The sequence below is a fragment of the Larus michahellis genome, chromosome 2 (assembly GCF_964199755.1).
Source record: "Larus michahellis chromosome 2, bLarMic1.1, whole genome shotgun sequence".
In the NCBI taxonomy this organism is placed as follows: domain Eukaryota; kingdom Metazoa; phylum Chordata; class Aves; order Charadriiformes; family Laridae; genus Larus; species Larus michahellis.
The window spans coordinates 156,697,227-156,723,761 of NC_133897.1; the positions used below are offsets into that span (position 1 = coordinate 156,697,227).

Here is a 26,535-nt window from a genome sequence, read left to right on the forward strand (position 1 = left end):
GGAGGAAGGGACCTTCGGCAGTCTCTAGGACAACCTCCTGCTCAAAGCAGGGTGAGCCATGAGATCAGATCAGGTTCCTCTTGGAAACCTCCAAAGATGGAGACCATGCAGCTGTCCTGAGGCCCACATCTGCCTCTGTGGGAACAGCATTTCCCTGCCTGACCGATCCATCTCATGAAGCCCCATCCCCTCCCCAGCTGTGCTCCTGCACCATATCCCAGGAGGTGGTGCCAATGTGGACTGCAAGTCCTTATCTCCTTCGTGGAATAACTTAGGAGGTGACTATGCTGAGAGGGCAACTCACTGACAGGGAAACCACTCCGACCTTCCCCGCTGGTAGCAGGATTTTAATCACGCCCTGACTTAAATCATTAATTCACAACCCTCAGGTTGTTTAAAGAGCTGCGATAATGGGCTGAGAAGAAATTACTATCCATTTTCTCTTGGCAGGACTGTAACGGCATGACATGGCACCCGTCAAATTGGGGAAAGAACAGGGATAATTTTCAGAACCAGAAAAAGACAGAAAATCTACCCAGAAGAAACAATGACAGAAGATTCCTCCACATAGGCAAACACAAAGAGGTCAATTTAGATTTAGTTTTTTTAACATGCCTTTATTGCTTAAGGACATTTGGCGAGATAGCCATAACATAAACCTCATGTCCAACATTACTTGGCAACACATTTCCCAGCTGGAAAGAAAATAAATTGGATTTTTTTCTTTGTGCTAATGCCACATTTTTTGGATGCTATTTTGGAAACTAATCAAGAGGTGGCTGCTCAGCATGCCTCTTCATTCTTGATGGCTTTTTAGTGCAAAAGAGCCAGCAGCAACTTTCTGAAGTCCCCAGAGGTATCAGACCGGACAGCTTCAGCTAACGACTTCTTGTACATTTGCTGGAACTTCTCCTTTATTGCTGGCAGGTCGCTCTGAGGAGACACCAGGAGTCTCTTTAGAAGAGTGGGATGTGCTTTGAGTAATATGCCCTGCTCCTACCAGGACCCCTGGGGTCTGCTCCAAGCTCCACCGCAGCCGGTGGGAGGAGGAGAGGAGAAAGCAGGAGGCCTAAAAACTTTGGAGGACTTTCAGCTTAATGTTTGGATTTAAGGTAAGCTCACATCAGATGGTGTGGTGAGGGGATGCTAGCTGCAAAGAGGGTCTGAGCGGAGAGCCGTGCCGGGGTGGCCAGGGGCATCTCTGCCCAGTGCTCAGCGGTGCCATGTGGGCGCAGCCTTGGACAAACTCACACCGGTCACTGCCAGCTCCTGAGGCCACTCTGTGGTGGCAAGCAGGGACAGAGGCACCTCAAGGAGTACGGCTAAAAGGGAGTTTTGTTCCACCCACAGAAGTAATTTTCTGGTTACCACAGTGGGGAGAATTAAATGCCTTGTCTCGAGCTTTCCTGTGAAATGGCACCCATGGCACAGTTTGATCTTTATCACTGGGGTTTTAAATGTTACTACGACTGGACCGTGTCTTAACAGAGAGACTACCCTGGAGACTAATTTCTCACATTGCCGATCATTGAGAAATAGGCTCTCCTTGTCCCTGTGAATGACTTCTCCTCTATGTCAAGGCTGAAACAGCCCTGCAGTTACAACCTACACAGCTTACAAGGAAGGAAGACTTAAAGACTGTGTTTAAGAACTCAAATGTTTTGTGCAGTTTTGTGCTTTTTAAAATGACAATTATCTCCTTTGGCTCTTTATTTTTCTTCCCTTCTCCCCATCTGTTTTTCCCAGCTGGAATCAGAGCGAATTGGCAACATATGTTTATAAGCAATTCTCAATTTGGGAACTGCTGCTTTATCATTACTTAACGAGGAATTTACTTTTAACATCCTATTGGGGCCAGACCTCCCCGTGGGCTAGTTTTAACCAGGTACAGTTGACTCCATTTGAAATTGCCTGCATGCTTTCTGGTTTAGTTCTTTTGAAAACAGAACTAGATGCAGTATCAAAATTAGAGTCGCCCGGGTACAAAAGCAGAGTGTCACTGAGCTGAAATGGGTTGACTGAGCACATGAGCTACCAGGACTCACTCCATACCCTCTACATTTGTATTTCTCCCAGAGCTGATGTGAGGTATTACAGGTCGCAGGGTACCCTACCTCGGCCCTGGTCACAAGGATGCGAATCAAGGTCTCTTCGTCAGTCCCGGCTCCTTTCATTGACTTGTGCAGAAGTGTAGCGAAGTAACCTGGGCAGTCTTTGGCACAGCTGACTGGAGAAAACAGTAAGAGGCTTCATTATACTTGTATATTTATACTTTGTGATACATCTTCAATGAGAAGGAAATAAATAAGGAAGAAATAAAGGAAACTCCCTAGGGTTTGTGCTCAGACAGACATATGAGCTGGTGGGGCTTTCATTCTGTGACCGGTCCCCCATCGGTATGCAAGGAGAAGTCTTAAAGTCTGAATGGGGACATACGTTTCTCCACGGGGAAAGCATGTTACACAGGGAAATGATCAGCACTGAGTACTCTGCCATTCCCCAGTGAAAATGAAATGAATGAGAACAAGCATTTGCCCCTCTGGAGTTCCGCTTGCCCATCCATTCTTGGGGTAGCTGCTCACTCCACAGCTCACAGGGGCAAGATTTGGGAGAGCCCGGATCCAGACTGATAACAGCAATACCAGAAAGCTAGCCAGAGCCAGGGGACAGGCTTAAGTGCTGGTTACAGTCATCCCCAGTGCTAAATTGCTGTCAAGGGCCCTGTACATTTCCGTGGTGGCTGGCTAGCACATTTCCGATGATGCCCAGGCATCCTCTGGAAGTTATCAACAGCCATGGCCTCGGGAGCAGTTTGGAGATGGCCACCCTGTGTTAGAGGGCAAATAATTTAGCTGTGTGGAGAAAAGCTGTGTCTAGCAAGTCCAAATCACTATTGAAAACTGGCTCTTCTTTTCCTGGCAGATATGTCACCTCAGTTTAGGGTTATCTCGATGTCTGTCACCAGGCTGTACACAACCCCCAACAACCAATGTCAGATGATGGCAAGAACTAAAAAAGAAAGCTCTTGACACTTTTTTTTTTTTTTTTACCAAGGGTGAGATAAGCCTTCTCCAGATCTCCAGATGTTTCACTTTTAATGGATTCTTCTATGTCCTTCCCACACACCTATGAGGACAACAAAAAAGGAGCCATCAGAGCTGTCTGTACATGCCATCCCACTGCCATAAAACCAGCATCAGACTTAGGATCCAATGGCAAAAGGCCAATTCAGATCCTTTAGAGCCTTTCCAAGGGAGTAATTCAAGGGCAAATTAAGTTCTCCTCCGGCGTAAGCACTCACGGATCCACTGGCACCAAGTTAAGAAGGTCTATGTGGCCAGGTAAGGCACAATGCTTAAGAGATGGATAACCTAAATCTAGCAGCCACATGTATCTGAGGGCTTTTAGGACAAAGAAGCTGTAGCTTCTTCTTGAGTGACCCCTGGGCAGGAGAAACTGTTCGAGCTTCCTCTAACCCCTCTATCAAAGGCTCTGGATGCCTCCCACAGAAATAAGATAATTTTTGGACCTTTACCAGCTCTATGAAGTTTTGTTACTTATTGTCTTTGGCTTCCCAGGGAAAGTTTATAAGCACTGCAGTTGTTCCCAAGTTTTTGTATTATTCTCTAAGAAAGGGGAAAAACAGACTGTCACTTCAAACCAGAGTTTATCCTGACTTTTGTGAACTTCATGAACATCAAAGCCTTTTACTTTGCTCTGTTTTGCCTATCAGGATGGCCCTACATGGTTCAAGGCTCTAGTGGACTTTTAGGTCAGAGCTGGGAGACCATGGGTACAAGGTGGGAAGGATTTGGGCTTAAGTTCTGCAAACCCTCAGCCTGGTTTAGATCTGGGCCTATTTATCTTTCCAAATGCAGAGAAGGTCTGATGTTTGCATGGCTCTAATCTTGGCCCACTTCTACTTCAAATACAGCCAGGCAGGATGTGGTAGACCGGTTTGGGCAACCTGATCTGCTTGGCTTTAGGAATCAAAAAGCCAAGGTAGCTTGGCTATTGGAGCATTTAACTGAACCCCCAGGGTTTGGGCCACTCCGAGGGAGAGAGTATCAGTTAGTGACTGGTTTTGTTCTCCTGCCAGCAACAAACCAAAACTTGGATTAAGCTGCAAACATTTTTCCAACTATGGGTTCCTTATTGTGCTGACACTGAAATATGGCCTTGACTGGAGTTTTTTTCCATCTTCAGTGCCTAGGGTTACAGTTTCCTGACAAACTCAGAGGAATCCTTGGGGAGTTCAGGACTATGAGCCAGAGGCTGGAGCGGGGGACCCTCTCCTGAGAATAAGTATCTCTGCTGAGCTTCCACCTTGCTGCCAGGAGAAGGATTTCCCATTGCTTTGACTTTCTCAGGTCATTTCCAGGCAAGAGGTCTCAGTGGAGGTCAGCTCCAGGCCCAGGTGTGAGTAAAATGTCCCTGGTGGGTGCCACAGGGCAAAGTACCAGACAGCCGGGATCCTGCTGCCTACCTTGCCTTATATTTGGAGACAGAGGAGAGTGAATCAAAGTACCTGCACAGGCTGTCTGCCCAGCGCGGGCAGAGAGGAAGAGGCTGGAGATGTGCCTCTGCCCAGCCAAAATGAGCATGTGAAGTAGGGGGATCAGGAGGAGACACCTTGACAGGCTCTGCTTTGGAGAAGGAGAGGAAAAAACCAGAAAAAGCAAAACCCTGCTTCAGGGCAGGAGTTTGTGAACTGGTCTTCTTGCAGGAGTGGGGACACCCACCATGGTGCAGCTGTGGGAAGGAAGCAACATCGCAACATTTATTTGGCTGGATGTTGCGTAGGTTATGAAGGGGAATAGGTTCTTCACTGGCAGAAGATACAGCTTTTATTCCCTATTTCCAAAAGATCAGGATCCAGTTGTATGAAAATGTTTTCCAAGATTCTTAAAGCTTTCAAGAACTTTTAAAATGGCAAAGAAAGGATCTCTTGCTCTACATGCCATTTTAGGGTCTGCAAACTACACGTCAGGCCCTACGCAACTCACATTGCAGAAGAGAATAACTCACCTTTTCGTAGGCTTGAAAAGTAGCTCTCAGCTGACTATAGCTTCTCTTTGCTAAGACCACATTGAAAGCCAGCTCCTCTGTGCCCCACCGGCCTTCTCCTGCCTTGAAGATTACATGTTATTTTTTAGAAGCATTTGCTTATTCACAGTAGACACAAAAAGTCAGCCAGAGCCCTTGATCCACCAAGCTCCAGCCTATGCCCTCCTCGCTTCACGCCCTTACACTGCCATTGCCCCCCTGCTTGGTGTGTTTAGTCACCCCCCAGGCAGCCCTTGCTGCGCAGCACAGGGGAAACAGGGATTTTTCCACAATTGCACTTACTTTATACAGATCTGTGGCATCTTGCTCAGCGAGATCTGCATTGACCTGTTGGGTCTCATCTCGGCTTGCCTACAGGAAAGGACATGACAGTAAAAAAAACCAGACCAAGCGCTGATTACATTTTGTAGTGGAAGGGAAGACTGTCAGCTCGTGGCCCTCAAATATTTTGGTTATAGTTTTGCTGCCATCTGCTGACAAACGCCTAGTAAAGGGGCACGGTGGGACTTGGTGGTACAGCTTGGAATGGTCTGTTCATGTTAACCGCAGCCCCTGATTTTCCTGACTTTACAGGTGAAGCCTGAATGCTAGGGCTTATCTCCCAGTTTTATTTGCTGCGTGCTGGGACCCTAATGAGATTGCAACTCTGAGATTGCTTCTCTGGAGCAAGAAGGGACTATCGGGGCTCAGTAGCTGCACAGCAGTAGACTGTACTCTGTGGATGCTCCCCTGTAGCTGGTCCCCCTTGTCCCCAGTGTCCTTGCCATCCCGTGCTCCCGCTCCCTCTCCCAGCTAGCACATGTCCAGAGCAGAAAACAAAATCAGCAGAAAACCTGGTCTGGGTTTAGAGTTAGCCTGGCTTTGAGGAAGGCCAGACCAGAAGAGCTGCAGAGGTCCCTGCCCACCTGGGTTGTTCTTGTGTTCTGGTTGCTGCTGGGTTTTGCGGGTATTTTTCCACCGGTGGGAAGCGGCAGCATGCGTGGGCAGGCACTGGGGTGGGAATGGGGCTGAGCTGTGTACACATTGCTGGGGCAGGACCGTCCCACCATGGCCTTTGGTTTCATCCCAGAGGGCTGAGCTGCTGGACACATACAGCAACCCGGGCTCAAACCACAGTGTTTCTTAGGAAAGCAGCTGGAAAGCAGCTGGTGTATCCACCGTCCAGCTACTGAAAAGATGTTCCTGGTACCTGCAGTGAAGTGCTGCTGGTTTTTGTGGTGCTGGATGTGCCCTGATAACTGCAAGATATTTTCCTGACTAACCCATGTATTCTGAGCATTCACTAACACTGTAATTCCTGTTATTTGAAATTACGAAGGACTAATCTATGACAAAGATCTGAATAATTATGAAAAATTATTTTCACTCCTGAAAATATACCCCAAGAGGTGAAGAGAGCTGTATCAGTGCTCTCCAGAATGGGAATCTAACTGCGGTGTATTTAGTGATGTGACCTTTGAAGATCTTTAAAGCTTATTCTATTTAATGAATCTTTTCATTTCTCAGGGCTGTCTGATCAGACTGGCCATCATGTTGCATTTCTAGGTGTGATCGTATTCTTCTTAGTTAGTTATATTGTGTCTTTATGGAGATATTAATCTTTTTCTTTATTTTGTGTAGGTGGTTTAAAACAAAGTGTGTTCTAATGGAAAATATGCTTTTTTGGTCAATGGAAAACTAACTTAACAGCAATCTCTTTCTTATTTATTCTATATCTATCTGAATTGTAAATTCCTTAGCTGAGATGGAAGTAAGATTTTGCTGGTTTGGGGCAGAACTCAGCATAATGTAGCCATGACCTTGAACAGGTATTCTAGCCATTACCATGGTATAAATAATAATAAAACAATTCTCTTGTCTTCAAAGTATTGGAATTTATAAAATTACCTGTGATTTTACATAGCCCCTTTAGTTATATTAAAAAACTATAGATATAGAAGGGTCTCAACCTGAAGAATGCCTTTTGCTTATTATAATTACCTCATTATTATATTCCATATCATAATTACATTATTGTAAATACCAGCTAATACTTATTATGATTACCCAGCGTAGATAGGATAAAGAGAAGGAGCTGACCCTATCAGGTAGACGCGTAAGAGGAAAGCCCCCAGCCTTACCTCTAGCACAGTGACTAATACCTTCTTCAGGGAGCCACTTGTGTCACTTTTAACATCAGACTCTAGATCCCTATCAAAGACTGGGGAGGAAAAAAAAAACATCTGTGAGGTCTGACCCAGTGATAAAGGCGTTAAATGAAAGCGTTTGAACGACAAAACTACTTACGCCGTTTGTATGCCTCCTTTATGTTTACAATTTCCTAGGCAAATAAATCAAATAAATAAATAATCAATTTAATAAATATGGCAAATGAAAATAAACAAATGTAATTAATTAATAAATAAATAAGCGACCAAAACCCCAGCAAGTCAGTACCATGCTTGTGTTGCTTGAGGCATAGGAGGCATGGAGGGGGGAAAAGCCGAATTCCCACTTCTTGCTCAGGGCAGAGACACGGCACAAACCCAGCCTGGCTCAGGACACATCCCGATGGATGCCTGACTCATGCAGGTGTCCCTCTGGTTTCAGCTGCGTCTAGGCATAAGCTGAAGGGCTTTTTGAAGAGGATTGCATTCCCGAACCTGGCAGGAGCCACCTCTGAACGGCAAGAGTATTGCCAACGCTGCCTTTAAACAGGCACCTGGGGCTTTCTCTGTCATCAGTGTTGCTTCTGTGCCGTCCATGGGAGATGGGAGTAGGACCAAGGAAGGAATTTTAATCATACTACAATTAACTCCTCCAAGAGTTTCAGCCTCAGTATGGCAACCTTATGGCTGCAGCCACGACAACAGGCATTTCAGTCATGGAAGCTGGTCTGATCCCTCCTCCTCGTCCCCGGGGGGATGCTCTTGGTGAGCTCTTTGCCCTGCGACCCAGGGAAGGTCATGCATAAAAACTACCTGGGTGTCCCAACCTTATTGTTTCGTGTGCAGAGAATCTCGATCAGCAGCGACTCATCTGTCCCAGCGCCCTTCATTGCCTTCCGAAGCTCTCGGGCCTCATACTCGCAGGGCAGGTCCATCAGAGCCAGCACAGCCTTTTCGAAATTCCCGCTCAGGTCTCCCTTCAGGTCGTCTTCCAAATCCTGCGGGGACAGTCAGAAGGGTTAGTGCAAAAGCTGAGCTGGGGTTTTTTATTTGTTTCAGGGAATTTCATTATTTCAAAGCTTCTTCTGTACCAAAAAGGGACAAAAACATAAAAAAGGCTTTAAATACATGGACTTTTTTTCACAAAATAAAATCCCTACAAATTTTTGTTTCATATTGAATTAAACGACGGTTCCATCTTCAAATACCAGTCAATATCAGTCCAGTTTTGACTCTTACTTGTTTAAACAACTACTTACTTGTGTAAGTAACTACTAACTCGTTTAAAAACACTAGACCGCATAGTCTAGTATTTTCAAAAGCTTAACAGGAGAGTTTGCTCTGAAACACAATGCAGAAACTTTCTGCTTCAAAAGAGCTGCAACAGAAGGGATCAAACTTACTAAATTTCTCTTCCAGTTTTGGTTAAAATTGATTTATTGGAAAAAGCACCAAATTTCTACAGAGTGCTTCGGTACCAAGCAATCAGCATTTTTTCCACCAAAAAAAAAATCAACCTTCTACTAATGGTCTACTTAATTCAAAATTTAATAAGACCCTAGAGAAGAACTCGCTAGTGTATGCATGCTGAGAAGGATGCCTGCTGATGATTTATTTGAAGCTCTATCTGCAGTCAGCATTTCCTGTAGTATGGGAAGTATTTGACAAGTTCAGAACAAAAAAACAGAAGCCCAGCTCAAAGTCTATTGTTCTTAAATACCCTCTTACACAATCACAAGTGAACACTCAATCTGTTCAAGTCAGAGGCTGACGTGGGTGTCGGAGCAGTTTCAACGCGTGCACCATCAACCTCACTTCCTTGAGCAGCAGGAGCGAGAAACGGTACAACTTGTGGCTCCTTAGAATCAGAATCACAGAATTGCCGAGGTTGGAAGGGACATTTCAGATCACCGAGTCCAACCATCAACCTAACTCTGACAAAACCCATCACTAAACCATGTCTCTAGGCACTATGTCTACCCGTCTTTTAAACATCTCCAGGGATGGTGCCTCAATCACTTCCCTGTGCAGCCTGTTCCAATGCTTAATAACCCTTTCAGTATAAAAATTTTTCTTAATATCCAATCTAAACCTCCCCTGGTGCACCTTGAGGCTGTTTCCTCTTGTCTATTGCCTATTACTTGGGAGAAGAGACTGACCCCACCTGGCTACTACCTCCTTTCAGGTAGTTGTAGAGAGCGATAAGGTCTCCCCTCAGCCTCCTTTTCTCCAGGCTGAACAACCGCAGCTCCCTCAGCTGCTCCTCATAAGACTTGTTCTCCAGACCCCTCACCACCTTCTTTGCCCTTCTCTGGACCCGCTCCAGCACCTCAATGTCTTTTTTGTGGTGAGGGGCTGCCCAGGCCCACAAGAAGGGTTGCTCCATGATGATGTAACTGGGATGTCCCATGGCATTTTCTCATTTCTAATGCCTATTTTTATTAATCCTCACTATAGAACTCAATCTATAAGATTTATGTAACCAAAATCTTTATCATGCTTGCTGTAACTGTTACATACTGAAGATGGAGACGCACTGGCACAGGCTGCCAGTTGTACAGGTTGTAGTTGCCCCATACCTGGAAACATTCAAGGTCAGGTTGGACAAGGCTCTGAGCAACCTGATCTAGTGGGAGATGTCCCTGCTCAATTGCGGGGGGTTGGACTAGATGGCCTTGAAAGGTCCCTTCCAACCCAAACTATTCTATGATTCTTTATAGAAGGCTTTCAGGTTCAGTGCTGCCAGTCCTATTAACATTGACTGATGACTAATGAGCAAGCTGACCTTAAAAAAATATCAATATAATAACAAGCTCTGCAGGATTTAACTGTTTATCTAAATAATATATTGGGAGCTTTATTTGTCTTATTGGAAACTATTTTTCTTGCACACAGAATCATTAAGGCGTTCTACCTTTCCTCCTCCAGAAATCAAGTACCCAATGAGAATTCTCAGGTTTGCAACGTGCATTCTACTTCATCACTGGAAAATATCAATAACTACATCTGTTAAACTCAACAAAAATATAATGGTGTAAGATCAAATAGTCCTTCTGAATTTGCATCTGGTCTGAGAGGGATTCTGACTTAAAATTTCCTTTTTACATTAATTCCTTTTTCTGAATGTGCTGAAGATGAACACAAGCTGAAGTATTTTTTATTTCAGTTATGAATAATTTTCTAGCTCTCCCAACTTTGATTAAAATGCTCTGATCTGGTTAAGGCTGATTTCGAGAAGACTCTGAGGCCTAAGATTAGAAATATAATTGGTATTTTAGGAGATAAAATAAATTGCTGAATCAGAAACTAACTGGTGTCCTCCTTAAATCCACTGTGCCCTTGATATTTTCAGGAGCAGAGGCCTGTAGGCTCTATTTCTAGCAGGCGTGCCGTATGAAACAGGGAGGCCATTTATTTTGAAATACCTTGCTATACAGAGCCTTGTACTTCTGTTTTATTTGCTGTCTCTGCTCCGCTGTTCGACTTGACAACACTTCAATAATTTTCTTTTCATCGGTTCCTGAAAAAGAAGTTGCGCATAGGAATTATTTAATCAGGAATCTAATCCAGAGGAAAGAAAACATGATCTCTGAAGAGAAAAAAACCTGCTCTCTATATATCCCCACTGGTGCCAACTTTAGGATTTGTAGCATCTAAGATTCTTTTGAGGATATACTTAACTGTAGTCAGCTACAATGTTCAGACCATAAAATAAAAGTTCACTATCTCGCGCTGCTCTTATTTTATCAGGGAAATCGAGTCTTCTGTTCGAGAAGGTCAGACATGGCTCCTAAAGTCAGGGTTATGGCAGTGCCCATAGGCTGACATACCCGTCTTTGGTGGCAATGCTTGTTTGAGTAGTCCTGAGGGATCAGCCACAAGATCCAGTTCATTAAGTGTGCGAACGCTTGTGCCGGCACAACAGAACGAACGGCGTGGGGCGAGAGGCCCAGGTGGGTGGGGATGTGTTTAAATCAGCTTCGTTAACCCATAGCCTGAATGTCCAGCCTGTACAAAATGGGTTGTGCTTTGCATTGAATGGAGTCAGGAAGAGGAGCCGGAACCGGCCGTCGTGGTCTGAGTCTCTGCTGATGCTGTTTTGCTCGGCAAGAGTAAGTGAGAATGAATTGGGAGTATGGGATGCCCCGGTGATGGGCACCAGAGCAGCTGCATCCCCCGGGAACCCGTGGGGAACTCAACACACAGCATCCCCCCAGCAGGAAGCCCTGGGGCAGCTTTGAGCTGTAACTTATGCGATGGATGGAAGCAGCTCCCTGAAGGCAATGACCTTGTTCTTGTACTTTTCTTGCCCTCAGCCATATAAACAGATGTTTGCACTAAACAAAGCTGCTGGAAGGCGTTCGTTACGTGTGCGGTTAAAGGGAAAGGACTGCAGTGATGTTGCTTGGATGCCTGAAAGACACAATAGAGTAGCTATTGCATTAACACATGTGTCCTGGTGCGCTTCCATCTGAGGGCCAGCAGCTTGCCTCAGGCGTTATTTCTTCAAGGTAAGTACTGAAATGGAGAATGGGTATCAGGAGAGACCTATGACCCTGCATGTGATGGGCACTGCCAAACTACCCGTAGCATATAAAGGGTTTAGATGGCAGAGCAAAGGCATCAAGCCATAGGCCAGGTCTGCTGATGCATGCACGTCACGCTGGTGGACACTGCCCCATGCTCTCCTTGTGCTCTTCCATCTGTTGGATCCACCTACTGGGCTCTGGGCCATGCCTGGTCTCAGGCTCTCGGGAGCAGGGACCAACAAGGGTTTCTAAGGAGCTACCAGTACAAAGGATAAAAACACAAATGATATTGGCATTCAGCAGCAACTGATGCATTCTCATCCCTGCATATCATCCACCAGGTACATACAGGACATGTTTAGGGCATCTTGTCCAGTTTCTTCCTGCTTAGAACTGAGGCAGAAGGCATGGTCCTATGTTAGAAGGAAAAGCACTCCTATCTGACAATGTGGGGTTAAACTCTCAGTAGGAGAGCCCTCTGGGGAACTGTCTTGAGGGGCCTCAGTTGATAGGACAGGAAGAGTTCCTGATATTCAGCACTTAACTAGCTGGTTCTGAATGTCGGTGCTATACCAGGAAGAAATGCTTAAATACATGTTTACTGTGCAAATGCCTGGAGTGAATGAATAACTTCTTGCTCTGGTATGCTGCCTGGCAGTTCTTCCTCTGCTGGACGTTGTCATCTCCGGGGACCTGAGGATCCCATGAACGCTGTGCATTCCTCATTCGCATCAGTGCACGCTCAGCCAGCTTACTTCAAACTACCTTAGAAGGTGGTGGGAGCCAGTATTTTTGGTTAAAAATCACTGATGCAGATTGAGAGCACCGTATGTTCCTTTTAGGAGATGGAGGTGCAATGGGCTCTGATGAGCATATAGAGGTGGTGATGTTTTTTGCTGGTCCTTGAAGGTCTGGGAAAGGACATTTAACCATGACCTTAATCCGACCTGAGTAGCTAGACCCCATGACTGTCATATCAGCCTTGACAGCTTGGTGTTCCTGTCACAGGGAGCAAATATCATGTTTATCCCAATCCCCTGGAGGCAAGCAATTAACAAACTAGATTTTACCAGTCCTTGAGGAACAAGCTGGCTTCCCTTCCCATTTATGTTAATCATATAAAACTCCATGGCTATGCATGTTCTTTGAGTCAGTAAGTGACAGAAAGCATAAAGATTACCTGAAACCAGTTGGAACAGTTGTTTTGCCCTAAATTTATTTATATGCTCCTTATAATACCAAATTGCCCTTTGTGTAAAAAAAAAAAAGAGCTTTCTTACCCGCTCCTTTGCAGGCACTATGTATTTTCTTGGCATCTCGGTCTGCATCAAACCCGTGATGATGGTGTTTATTGGTTGACTGGGAAAACAGAGGCACAACAGATACATGGGAAACAATTTTGCATTAGTCTCTGAACAACAGCAGTTTGGGCCAGGTTCTTGCTTGATCTTCATTCACATCATCTAAACCATGAAGTTCATGCTGGGCTTTGCTGAAATACTGGATCTATCCCTAGGGCTCCTAGAATGGATCCACAAATAGCTGCCACCACATGGCACACGGTGCTGATCCGATATAACTTCGTTCCGCCAGTTCAGGCTTACTCAAATGATTTAAAGGTAATAACTTCATACCAGGCATTTTCATGCCAGATCAAATATTATTTGTTTGTACCACTTTAACAATAGGCCAATATAAACGCCTTATCAGATGTGTACAGAACCAGGCCCCGTCTCTGCAGTACGTTCGTAAGTACTAGGAGTTTACAATCCAAATCAGCTGAATAAAACCTGGTCCTGCAAACCTTTCTTGCGTTGATGCATTCATGCAAGTGAGATAATTGGAGATATGTAACATGATAAAGCTGGTGTTTTTTTTTTTTTTATTTTGGCAAAATAGCACATGTGGTTACCTTGAGCTAAATCTACCAGGGAAAAGTCCACAGCCACAGTGGCAGTTTACAGCCTGACATACCAATGTAAACAGAAAACGATGCCCGTTCCTGCTGTTCTGACAAGCTGTGAATCACAAGGGCTGAAATGCTGGTACACCCTCTGTTCTGCTGTTTCTCGGACAGGGGTAGAAGTATCTGAGACCAGGAGGGCAGCAACATTTTCAACCTCTGTGGTATCATGAATCAGTTATTTTAAATGCCTAAACTCTAAAATAATGCTGTAAAATAGGTTCTAGGCTCCTCAATCAAGTAGAACTACATGCAGGCCATGGATTCGGGGCGCGCTGCAAGTGCTTTGGCATTTCCATTCAAATAGCAACACGTGGATCAGGCTATTGGCTTTGCTGGGCTGCCAGGGCCTGGCACCACCACTGTTAATTAAGGGTTAAGATACTCCAGGGCATGGCACTCTGCTCTCCACTAAATTAAGGGTTATGACACCCCAGGGCACGGCAGTCTGCTTCTAAGCCCTCCTGAAAATGCCACCATCCTGCTGAAGAGCAGAATAGGCTAAATGGCTGATTGGCCCCCTTGTCTTTGGGGACAGCACAGGGCAGAGACAACTCCTGAAAGACATTAGGCACAAGACCATTCTGCTTGTGGGATAAACAGAATTTAGCCATATGGCTGTGGGCCGTGCTCTGCCATGTACCCACCTGGCCAGAGGACGCCCTGTTTTATTTACAAGTATAGATATAGCCCGGAAGCGTGGTTGTTGGTATTCTTCAAAAGTTTCATGCTGTGATCTACCAGCTCTGGTAGAAGAGCTACAGCTCTGGATAAAGGAGTCTCCTAGCAAAAGATAAAGGGTATTATCTCAAGGAGAAATCCCAAATCCAGTCCCTACCCTGCTTTACCAATGTACCTTGGCGATAGACCAAAGACCACGTAGGTAGCTGGCTTTTCTAACGCAGTTAGCAGCTAGGATACAATTTACTGTTAATAGTAGTGCAGCCATCTCACTGAAATTGAAAGTTATTTTTACAACAATGGCAATTAGTCAGGTACAATAATAATGCAATAATTTCTCTCGATCTCTACAGCACAAGCTAAGACTTTCATTGCCACATCGTTATCGCAATGTTGCTTGTAAATGTGTATCCTGCTGTATGCTCTGACACACACAGAGGCTTCTCTGAACCTTTCATATCAGGTGGAAACAGATGCATATAAGTAACTAGTATTTTCTAGAGGGAGATTTTATTTAATGGTCTTCAAATTTCTCAGGAATTTTCTCAAAAAGGAAAGGGAAAAGCACAAAGTTAGAGAAGAGATACACTGATCACTGTTTTTATAGAAAATGAATTGCATTCACATTTTTCTATTACGATAGGGTGTACGTGCTTCTCCTTTGATGGAATCATGTACGAAAGATATCTTTTTGCACAACATGCTTGAAAATTAAGCAGCTCTAACTTCCTTCATCTCTTCTGATTGCTACCCCCCCTTTTCCATTCTTGGGAGAATAAAATTCACCTTTGTTCTCTCTAATACCAAAACAAACGACGACAGCTAACCAGGCTCAGTGGCCGAGGAATCTGGGGGAACAGAATAATGGGATCCCACAATCCAACCAAAGCCTGTTCTGGATATACAGCCCCAGGATGCAAATGCTGCATGCACAGCCAACCAGAGGCACAATGGGCCTTTTTGCTGAAGAGTCGTAAAGGCAGGGTGTTTATGCAAGGAGTGTGGTCCGGGTGCTCCTCAACACGTGGCAGAGTCAATGGGCATCACGGTCGTAGCCTCCAAGAGGATGCTCTGCTGCCCGTTCCATTGACTGTGCCCCACACACCGCCCTGTGCGGTGCCAGTACAGATTTCCCCTCTCCATAATACCAAGTTTAACAGGCAAAGTGTTTTGAACACTTCAGTTCCTACTTTAGCATATGGTTGTTAGTATTACTGGGTAATGCACTCCTAATTACTTCTTGCACCCACAGGACACTGTAAGCTGGACAGACGGGGTACAATATCTGAATGGACTAATGATGATGACATTAAGATATCATTATTTTGGCTCCATAGCGCTAGCACACTTTTCAGATGACACTCATGCCACTCATATGGTTGACCCTGCTGTCTGTGTCAGCCAGCCAGTACTGAAATTATTCTTAGAGTTGGTTAAAAAGCATTTCTTTGTGAGGGTAAGGACCAGATAAACAGCTGAAAAATCAGCAAAAAAGGGACAATTCTGGAGCACAAAATACAGAAAAAAGTGCTAACGTATTAAATGCATAGATCATAGAATCATAGAATGGTTCGGGTTGGAAGGGACCTTAAAGATCATCTAGTTCCAACCCCCTGCCATGGGCAGGGACACCTCCCACTGGACCAGGCTGCTCAAAGCCCCATCCAGCCTGGCCTTGAACACTTCTAGGGACGGGGCAGCCACAACTTATGCCTTGATGGCTGGTCAATTATGCTCAGGTTTTAGCAAGTCCCTAACTCCTATGTGCAACTTGTCATTGTGGCTGTTGTGTTTGTGTGTAGCACAGTTACAACAGGTAGCAAAATGGTAGCACCAGCAAGTGAAATAACATTGTGGATTTATGGGGACTCATAAAGACTTAAAAAAAGGAAGGCATTTCTTTTCAATGTGGAAGGGAAGGAAGGCCTGTTTCTTAATGATGTTCAGGACATGTTTGTTTTAAAGCACCAGAGCAATCTATTGAGTCAGCTCTGCTAAAGCCTCCGTCTTCAAATATATCACTGTAAAACATTAAATGATGCACCTGGGAGATATCATTCTTATAGTGCTGTGTGCAAAACTACTATCAGCTTTATAGAGAGGAAGTCTGATACTCTGGTTAAGTGACTGACTGTTAAGGCCAAGTCCTGAGTCATCTAGAAAGCCCTGGTTAAAATTCACCACCTGCTGGGTCCCAGTCTTGTTCTTGCCCAATGACACAGCCTTCCCAGCAGGAGAGCGAGGCCTGTTTCAGACCTGTACTGCTTCCCACCCTGCAGATTTTGATGGATAGATTTTCCTGCAAGGGACAAATGACAAAAGAAATTGGTGTTTAATACCATTTGTAACTTGTAGGTATTCTTTTAAAAATATGGGCAGAGTCACTTTAATATAGTTCTTGTTTTAGAGTTAAGGTCTTAGATTAGGCTTGAGTAGTTAATGACTTATAAATGTTAAAGCAATTTTGGTGATAGCATGATGTGGAGCCTGAAATATCAGGTGGAGAGAATGCATAAAAATTTTGCAGCTGGACATAGGATGTAAAGGAGCTTGCTCTCATAAATTGGTCCAGCTCCATCTACTCTGTTACTTCATTTTCTTCTACGATTCTCTCCAATACTTCCATATTTATTAGCGTAACCAGAGTTCTGCTGGTAAGAAACCCTCTTTTCACTTCCAGCCTAGCTGTCTTCATGGCCTATGTCCACTTGCTTTTTCTGCCAACAGTGTTCCTTAGCTTGAACAGTTTTTGCCTCACTCATACATATTTTTAGACAACAATCATTTGCCCTTGCAGCTTTGGCTAAAATTGCCACAGACTTATTTCTATGAAACTGGATAGATTATAACGGATCTAAAACTAAAACTTATACCTTGTTGTAAGGCACATTACGTAGTTTTTCCTACTGTAAATTACATTTGACTTTAAGGAGAGGTAAGATCAGTTTGTAGTTGAAGATGGTCTGCAATGCTTAGAGAAGCATTTGGAAACTGCTCTTCGATATTTCAGCATGTGGAGCCCTTATGGTGCACAAATAAACAGTTTAACAAAAAGGTCAGCAAAAGCAAGAAAGACATGGCGGGGAAAGAAGAGCTCTGATGGATTCAAGGCATTGGTAGTTAGAACTGGTGGGATGCTGCAATACATTGCAGATATTTCTGAAGACAAAATCTAATATCTTCCTTTAGCTAAAGACAACTAAGCTTGTAGTAGATACAAAGTGCTCGTCCATCAGCAGACAAGAACAGAAGAAACACTACCATGAGCACAGAATTATAGAATCATAGAACCATAGCATCGTTAAGTTGGAAAAGACCTTTACGATCATCGAGTCCAACTGTAAACCTAACACTGCCAAGTCCACCACTAAACCATGTCCCTAAGCTCGAGGTAGCTTCCTGTATTGCAAATACCCTACCTGAAAATAGCTGATAATACAGCTGAGCAATCACAGCTATTTTTCCATTTCTGTCATCTCAAGCAGATGCCACAACCATGCTCGGGAACAGAGGTTTATGGAGCAGTAATGTCAAAATACCAGAAAGGGTAGCTGCTCGGGATGCTGCTGACAGTGCTCACCCGCTGCAGGTCCAACACAGATCCATACGGATAAAGTGCATGGGAAAGTGCAGACACAGATGCTTACAAGCAAATTGCTGAGAAGAGCCAGCAGGAATGTGGCTGCTGACCAGAGCAGTCGAGATGCAGGTCTAATAGTGATGGGCGGAGCCCTAAAAAGGGCTGGATCGATCCAGGAATGTTGAGTGCTTCCTCCAGTCTTCATTTTTGCCAGGTCCATTTTATCTTTATTTTTGCCAGGTCCATTTTATGTGCTTTATTTAGTGGATGTCTAAGTTCAAGCTTCAATTTGATGGATGTTTCCATTTTTCTTTGGCTTAACAGAAATAAAAATTAAATCTCAAAATAGCAGCACATAGAAAGGGCAGACTGAGCCTGCCATGCTCTTTACAGCACTGACTCCTGCTCATGACTGCGGTCTGAAATAAAATTTAGGGCACTATTCAGTTGTCTAAACATAGGTATCTGGTGCCGTTAGAGGTGCCGCAGGGTAAGCTGCCCGCTGCCTGTCAGAAATAAGTGGCCTCCTGTGCAACCTTCATCGGTCAACCCGGTGCGGATGTCTCGCACACAAGAGGGCATCTCCAATGGTTATTGGAGCTGGGCTACCACAGCTATTTCATCAGTTTTCTTATTCTTCAGATAATTTTAATTACGTTCACCAAAATGCATTGGAGAAAAACGAGGTTTTAAAAAGAATGACACAAACCGGTTCCACGTGCAGCAATCTGAGCTTTCCTTTCTACCAAGCAGGTGAGCTCGAGCCTCAGTCTTTTGTTCAGGAGATTTGTAATACACTCTCTCTCTCCTCAAGATTTTCAAGACACATAACAGGCACCTAATAATTTTGAGGTTAACACCCTGCTGGTAAATTCATCTAAAAAATGTCCAGTGGGTTCACATATTTCAGCTGAGGTACCAGATCTATACATACTGCAGTGTCATGCCTCCTGTTTCTTTAGGAAGCCAAGCCCCAAACTTTCCATAATGTCCCAAAGGTGAGCACAGGACCGCCAGAAAAACAAACAGACAAGCCAAAACGATTGAAAACCCATCCCAGATCGGAAACTGTGGAACCTGTTGAGATTTCCCAGTTCTCACCCATGAACAGTCACTGAGTCACCAGTTCAAAGGCCTTCGGGTAGCCTTGTCTCCAGCTAATGAACCAGTTCTCTTCCAGCCCAGCAATGCTAGAGCTGTCAGGACTGGTTTGGGCAGAGCTGATCTTGCTGTAGGCAATGGATAAGTGAGCTGACATCTCAAGGTGCTTTCCAGTCCTCTGATTTTCTGTATTCCTCTTCTGGGTGGAGAGGAGAATTTATTTTCCTTGTCTACCAAGAAATGTCCCAAACCATCTTGTCATCTTGTTAGCATAATAAACAACAGGACTGGGGTGCTTATCTCATTAGTTAAATTGTTTCTAATACACTGGGATCATGGAAGACAGCTTTTGGCAAATCAGCGCCTACATGATTAATTTTTTATCAACGCATATATACTCAAGATTAATTATTTATCCTGGCAGAAGCCTTTAATAAGCTATAACGCAACTGGAATCCAAGGGTAACTAGACTAACAGCACTGGATAGAGAGAAAAAAAAGGGCACGTTGTCTTGATCTTGTGGTTTTAGTCTTCTACATCACATGTTGTCAGAATAACATCCTGTTAGCGGAACAAACTCGGAGTTCTTACTCAAAGGGATAGTCTTAGTGACAAACAGACCAAATCTCATCACTCATTTCCAAGCATTTCCGTGTGTTAAGAAAAAAACACCAGAACAAAAACGGGAGTAGGCTGCAGTATTTTGGTTCTGATCTACTTCCAAAGACAGACTGAAAACACCGTGCCATGTCTGTACTTCACCAATAATCTGAGTTACCAGAACAGACATTTCCAGTCATAAATATTTTTTTCACTGTCATAATGCTACCTGAGCCTTCTACCCCTGCATAAGGTATATTATTCTTTTATAATATGGTCACCTTATTTTAAACATATGCATTCCTAATAGAAAATATATCTGCCTGCTTGTGTCTGTTAAAAATGCAGTTGAGGCTGGAATGAACACCAAAAGAAAGGAGGAAAAGCCATTTCAGCGGTAGCATCCGCCCTGCCTGACGAGCAACATCCCTCCCTCGCCCACGGCAAAGAGTCTGGAGACGGGTATTGCACACCTCGGGGCTGTGGGTGGAAGAGCTCTCAGAGCCAGTGGGCAGAGGATCACCCCTCTGCCGGGAGCCTCTGGCTTTGCTGTGGGATGGATGAGGGCCCTGGGCCAAGCTGGCAATGGGGTCTGGTGATCTGTGGCTGCTTTCTGTGTCAGCAAGGCCCCAGGACACCCAGGACATCTCTATTCCCAACCGTGTCAGCCAGCCTGGCATGGGGCTGCAAATATTCCTGGGGGATAAAAGTGTGACTTGCTCAGAAAGCTCCAGACATCAATCAGAAAGGGCAGAATTGCAGATAAAGCCCATTTAATTTCAGTGTATAGGTGCTTTCATGGGAAAAGCTTCTTAATATTAGAGGTCTTTAATATAGTGGAGAAGCAAAAGAAACAAAGATCAATTACTGGTAGGCAAGGTTGAGTCTCATCTAGCTAGCAAAGGCTGTTCAGGCATGAGGATATCTGGTCATTAGTGGATGGTGGGTTCCCCACCTCCTATCACCCTTGCATCAAAGAAAGATGTTCTTCTGCAAGTTCTTCTGGAAGATTAAATAATTGGGCTCAATTATTCAGGCAGGAATTTATGTGAAATAAAAAGGCTTTTAGCACACGGGTCAGAATAGATGGACACTAACATTTAAAGACAAACAGAAGCCAACAGCTGCGGCACATTGGCAGTGGGGCAGCGTCAGCAGGCACCAGGGTTTGTGCTACGGCAGTAAAAGGTGGGGTTGAGAAACACCTTTTTGACGTATGTTAATTGGCAAGCGCTACCTTAAGGACTGCCTGTGTCCTTTTGACCACGAGGTTTCTTCCTCCGCTGTTTTGTAAAATGTACCTGTCATTTTTGTTTGTTTGAGTAATTTTCTCAGTCAACCACAATATGTAACTGCAAAACTGCCATCTGCCTCCTTGACTGCTCAGAGAATGGTATCGGCGTCTTCGAATGCCATCCACCATCTGCCAGGCAGGCTGTCACTCTCCCAAATCCTTACGGCGGTTTTAGGCGGAACAGCTGTATGACAGCAACACGCACTGTCAGGCTAGCTTGTTGCTGGCAGTCTGTTGCTATCAGGAACAAAACAGTTTCTATATGAAGTATAATAGAATGGATAATACAACGTATGTAAGTCATGTCGACCACACTTCACTACTCAACAGCCTTTGCAATGATTCAGTGGCTCCTTCCAAACTGAGAGGTGCAAATAACCTTGTCTTCTCCATCTAAGACTAAAGCTACAGTGACAACAAAATCCTAATAAAATTAGTGACATTTCCTTTTTCCTATTGCAAACAAGTGGCAACGGTGAAGGTAATTGCTCTAACAGTTATTTAAACTGCAAAATTAAAACCATCAGTCTCCTACGACGTCCCTCCTGTTTCTAAATAGCTGTTAAAATATCACCTCATAAGAGCTTATGGATAATGTTTTATCCACTCCATTTATTCACGCTCATCACCATTAAGAGAAAAAAATTTGGGAGGGCTCTCTCATGGCTGGCTTTTCCACTGTCCAGTTTTAATGTGTCCACACCTCCTTGTGGCTGGTGGAACCCCTAACGCAGATCACTTTTAAAATCAGAGTTAGCTACCAGGGCATCACCCAGTGGGAACGCCAAAGGCGTAAAACTGCAGCTTTTATTTCTAAAGGGCTCAATTCACCGGCTTAAATACAGATACCTTTGAGATGTTGTAGAGCACCCGGCCCCTGCGTGGGGCTGGCAGAGGTGACACAGGGCTGACAGGGACCTGACTCCCTGGTGTGGCTGCTGAACCCAGGGCAGGAAAGGATGCTAGAAATCTCCAGAGGCTTTACGCCTGTGTTTAGACATGAGTCATGCCTCACATCACTTCCTTTTAATACTTATCGTGCAAATGGAAGCCACAAAAAAATGACAAATGGCTTTATTCAGCTGGGACAAATCTGGAATTCCAAGTGTGGAATTATTCTGTTACACCTGGGGTGGATTTGTCTACTTTTATTTTACTGACCATAATGCCTGGTTGGAAAACACTTCACATGCTAGGCCAGTAGGGATAATGATAACCAAAATGATTGGAATCTGGCATATTCTGCCTCTTTTTCAGCTGAGACAGCCAATCTCTGACTTGCATACCGATGAAGAGATAGCTCGAGTGTTCTTAGGTCTTATTAAAAATTTTACACTCATTACCTCAACTAAGACTTGTGATGAGTTTTGGTAAGTTAACACTGATGGAACCGAAGTAAATTCTTGTGTATGCCAGCATGAAAGCTAACATGACTTAATAATGCCCACGCAGGGCTGAAATACGTGGACGCAATCTTTGGGAACATCCTGCTGACTCTTTCATGTTTTCTAAAGCTGAATTATTTAAAAGGAGAAGAACTGGAAGGGCAACGCACCCCATCAGGGAAGCCCCAAGATTACATACTTCTCCCCTTGATTGGGAGAGGTCTCATTGGTTTTAAAACATTCCTCTGCAAGATGCATTATCTAAACACCATCTATCTATTCATAGACACGTAGAAGGGCTGTTACTATACAGACATGGCATGTTTAGTGTCCGACAAACCAACTGTGTCTACTGAACTTGGAGGTTTCTGTGTCTAACTCCTCTCCACCTCACAGGGTGGAGGAAATCTCAAATAGTCCCAGGTCAGCTGAGTCACCCAGAGCAGCAGTAATCAGTCCGTTGCTTCAGTCAGTAGTCGTAGTTAACAATAAAGGCAGTGTAATTTTTCTGGATAGTAACAACAGAACTTGGTAGAATACACTAAAACTGTTTTATACAAAGAAGAGCATTAGACTTCAGAAATTTTTGGAATTTTTTTACGGTTTTGTAAAACATAATTGTTTGACCTGTTTGCATGATGTAACACATAAATATAACAACCCTTTGATACTTCAGATGGGTTCTTTTTCTTGCCACAAACTCATAATAAATTTTTCACGGGTAGATGCTTGTTAACACCTACCACAGCTGCACTCACAGGACAGCCTCAGACCTAAAAGGAACAGCAAATGCCCTGGATAAAAGGGGAACCATGGAAACGAAAAGAATCCGCCGCAGCTCTTCCCCAGTGTTGGGTGGCTGAACAAGAAGGTATATTTATTTTCTGCTGACTGTGGGCTTGTGGCCAGGAACTGAACAAGAATCAACTGTCACCGAATATTGGTCTGCCAGGGGAAGCAACAAATAGCAATTGTTGAGCTTTGTGATGAGATCATAAAAATCACCCTGTGGTAAGTAATACTTGCACTAAGGAAACATTTCTACAAGGATAGAAATGTCCATAGGCAACACAGAAGCCCTTGTGATGTCTGTGAGCTTATCCCCAAGAGGACCCCCAAGGCAGATGTGCTCTCCTGGTTATACTTACTTTTTTACCTTCAAGTTCTCAAACCACCTGTCTCACAACAACCTGCCACCCCCTTCTTATGTTACAGTCCTCCCTGGCAGAAGGTCTGGGCTGCTTTACAGTGAGAAGATGGAAATCAAGGGAGTCACAGAGAATCTCAAAAAGTGGTTTAAATTAAAAACAAAGAACTCGCACCCCCCCGAGATTGATCCAAGTCACAAACATCACAGAGAACAGAATAACGCGTAAAGAGTCATCTTGGATTCTTGAGAGAAGGCTAAAAAAACAATTACACAATTTCACAAACGTCAAAATCCATCAAACTTTTCAAACCATCATATCATCAAAACTATTGGTGCTGTTCCCAAAATGTCCCCAAAGCACCTTGCTGACAGCAGAGCAGCTACCCAGATTTTCAGGTGGATTGATTCTATTTGTGGCAATTTTGAAGACAGCAGAGGTACAGATAAGCTTGATGGAAGACTGCAAACAGAGTAAATAATTAGAGACTTTAAATCTCTAAGGATGTACAGTCAAAAACTTTGTTTGATTGTAGAAAAAGGGACCGGATTGGGTTCAGAGAGCAAAAAGCATGTGGAAATATGCAAATCTGTAGCTGTAATGTTGCACCAGGTGCAGATCTTAATCGAGAGCTCAGTTTGTATGTGAAAGGTAAACTTTAGAGCCGGTTGGAAATTTTTGTTGAAAGTATTTTTTTTCAGTAAAATTTGTTACTTTTTTTCAAATTTATATGTTTAGGAAGATAGTAATTTTGATGAAAGCTCCATTTTAAAATGAGACATTTTGATAGAGCTGAAAAGTTCCATTTTAACATCCACATAATGGAACCTTTTCTTTGAACAATGCTTAGCTTTCAGTGAAAACTTCATTTAATCACGACGTTTTTAAAAAAAGTTTTAAAACCTGAATCCATTTCACCAAATAAAAAAAAACCTCATTTGACATAGATCATTAATTTGACATTTATCCCAGCAGAATTTGGGCTATTAAAAAGATTTCACTCCTGAAATTTCAAAGCAGACAAAATTTTGGAAAGATGCAGCACTCAACAGAATAAAACAACAGAGTTTTACCCAGCTTTCCAGTGTCAGTCTTGACCATGAAAGAGGAGTTGCCTTTGTGCACTGCAGTGCCTCCCAAAGCCACCATAAACCACAGCAACACGTGCTGCAACACCACGGTGCCCCTTTCATCCTTCATTAAAAAATGTGCTTACTGGCTCCTCTGCTGACAAACTGGTAGTCCCTACGGTTGGTTTCCGTATATCCGCTGCGAGTTTGTAAGACTTGCTCTGGAGGTTTAAAAAACACAATACATAAGACACTCATGAACCTATGGTTGCAAAACATGAGATTAGGAGAAAGAACAAACTGCAGCTGAAAAGCTCTGTTAAGAATTTTGTATTTTCAGGCTGTTCCAGAAGTGGTTTGCTGATGCAGATGCAGGCATTTCTCCAAGGTTACCTATAATTTTCTAGGGACAAACACAGAATGATGCAATTCCCAGATGAGTCATGGGCTGAATCATGGGATTCTATTCCAACATGGGCTCACACCTCTTCCCACCGGAGCCTACAGCACAACTCCAGTTGCATCTACATCCAGGCTACCTAGTCCAGCATGGAGCCCATACAACTACTAAACCTGCCTGAGATGCATGTGCTGAGCTCTCTCTTGACACAGATAGACCTCAACTAGCTAGTTTAAATCTAAACTGGATATGCTTGCTCTACACCGCATTCAGTGCGTTGTCCAGTGAAAGGCTCTCCAGGGTCAGCACCCTCAGGAGACGCCCGCCAACAACCCTACAATGTGTGCTTATGTGGACACAGGGGGCAGGAGCTTTCTCGGCCTTGTTTCCTATGCGAAGATAGGTTGCTGAGCTGCTCGCTTCTCTCCCCTCACACAAGCAGCCAGGCTACAAAAGGATGGTGTGGAGATGGGACCATGTACCCTTTCACAGGGGGACAAAAAGCTGGAGCTTTGCACAAATGGTATGGGCTCTCTTGCTCAGCCTGGCAAAGACAATGTCCTGGAGAGCTGGGCCGAAAGCAGCAGATGCTCAGCACCTTTCAAGACCTTGCTGAATTTGAATTAAAAAAATAATCACGTAATAAAATAATACAAATCTTAAAGAAACAAATGTAACATTAGCCTGTATCAGCAAACAGGCTGTTGTCTATTGATACGTACCGTAAAACTGCAGGTTTTCAGACAGCACGCAAGGATAAAACGTGCTGCTGAATAAATATTGCCTTTTATCCATTAGTTTTAAAATTGGAGCTAAAAAACCCCAGTTTCTTCAGCATAAGCTACTTAACTTCCAGAAGCACCAATGATTCACAGCTATCACATAAGCTTTTGACGATCAGGCTGTTTTGAGGTTAAATATCCTTATGCAGATTTAGCTATTTATTATTAAACACCCAAATGTTAGCCAAAATTGTCTCGGTCAAAACTCATACAGTAATTTGATGTAGTAAGTCCTGAAATCTGGATTTTAATCAGGCCCTTCTGTGAGCACCGCATTGTGAGGCTACTCCTCTCCCTACTATTCAGTGATAAAGTTAGCCAGATATTGAAAGTGTTGGCCTCCGGGACAGGAAGTTTTTCATACATCTTTAGGGAATTATTTTACTGTTCAGAAAGTCCCAACACAAATTTGCTAAACTAACTAAAATGAGTTTTCCCATGACATCCTATGCATCATTTCTTTTTCTCAAAATTAAAGCGCTGCCCTTTTTAACCAAGCCACAATGGGTATTAAAACACCTAGAATCTGCGTTATAGTAATTTTCATTATTCATGTACTGCAATTAAGGATGTTACCACCTATATACAAGTTTCCCACCCACACTTAAAAGTAGATTTTGAGGTTAAATCTTCATTTGCAGCTGTATTAACGTCATTTAAAGTGAAAATGGACAAAAATAAAAATAGGAAATTGCTGCATTCTTGACAATCCAAATTAAATAACTACTTACGTGTGAACCGCCCATTTTTGCTTAGCTTGAGTAAGGAAGATGCAACTCTTCTGCTC

The 26,535-nt window shown here is 43.8% G+C and overlaps 1 protein-coding gene across 1 annotated transcript; it reads right to left on the reverse strand.

Moving 5' to 3' along the window:
- Positions 1–629: 629 nt before the first annotated feature.
- On the reverse strand, positions 630–26,535 carry ANXA13 (annexin A13). Its single transcript, XM_074577775.1, has 11 exons — positions 26,480–26,535; positions 13,024–13,102; positions 10,640–10,734; positions 8,042–8,212; positions 7,354–7,387; positions 7,188–7,267; positions 5,350–5,418; positions 5,029–5,130; positions 3,051–3,126; positions 2,115–2,227; positions 630–933 (listed from the first exon to the last, which is right to left on the reverse strand). Exons 1-11 carry the CDS (start codon positions 26,492–26,494, stop codon positions 814–816), a joined length of 954 nt encoding a protein of 317 aa, XP_074433876.1. The 5' UTR covers positions 26,495–26,535; the 3' UTR covers positions 630–813.

Excerpts from the sequence above, each read along its gene's own strand:
- ANXA13 (XM_074577775.1), bottom strand. Across the intron at positions 8,213-10,639 it reads ACAAGGCTCTGTATAGCAAG|GATTTGGAAGACGACCTGAA; the intron begins GTATTTCAAAAT and ends CTGTCCCCGCAG. Across the intron at positions 3,127-5,028 it reads CTTTTCAAGCCTACGAAAAG|GTGTGTGGGAAGGACATAGA; the intron begins GTGAGTTATTCT and ends TTGTCCTCATAG.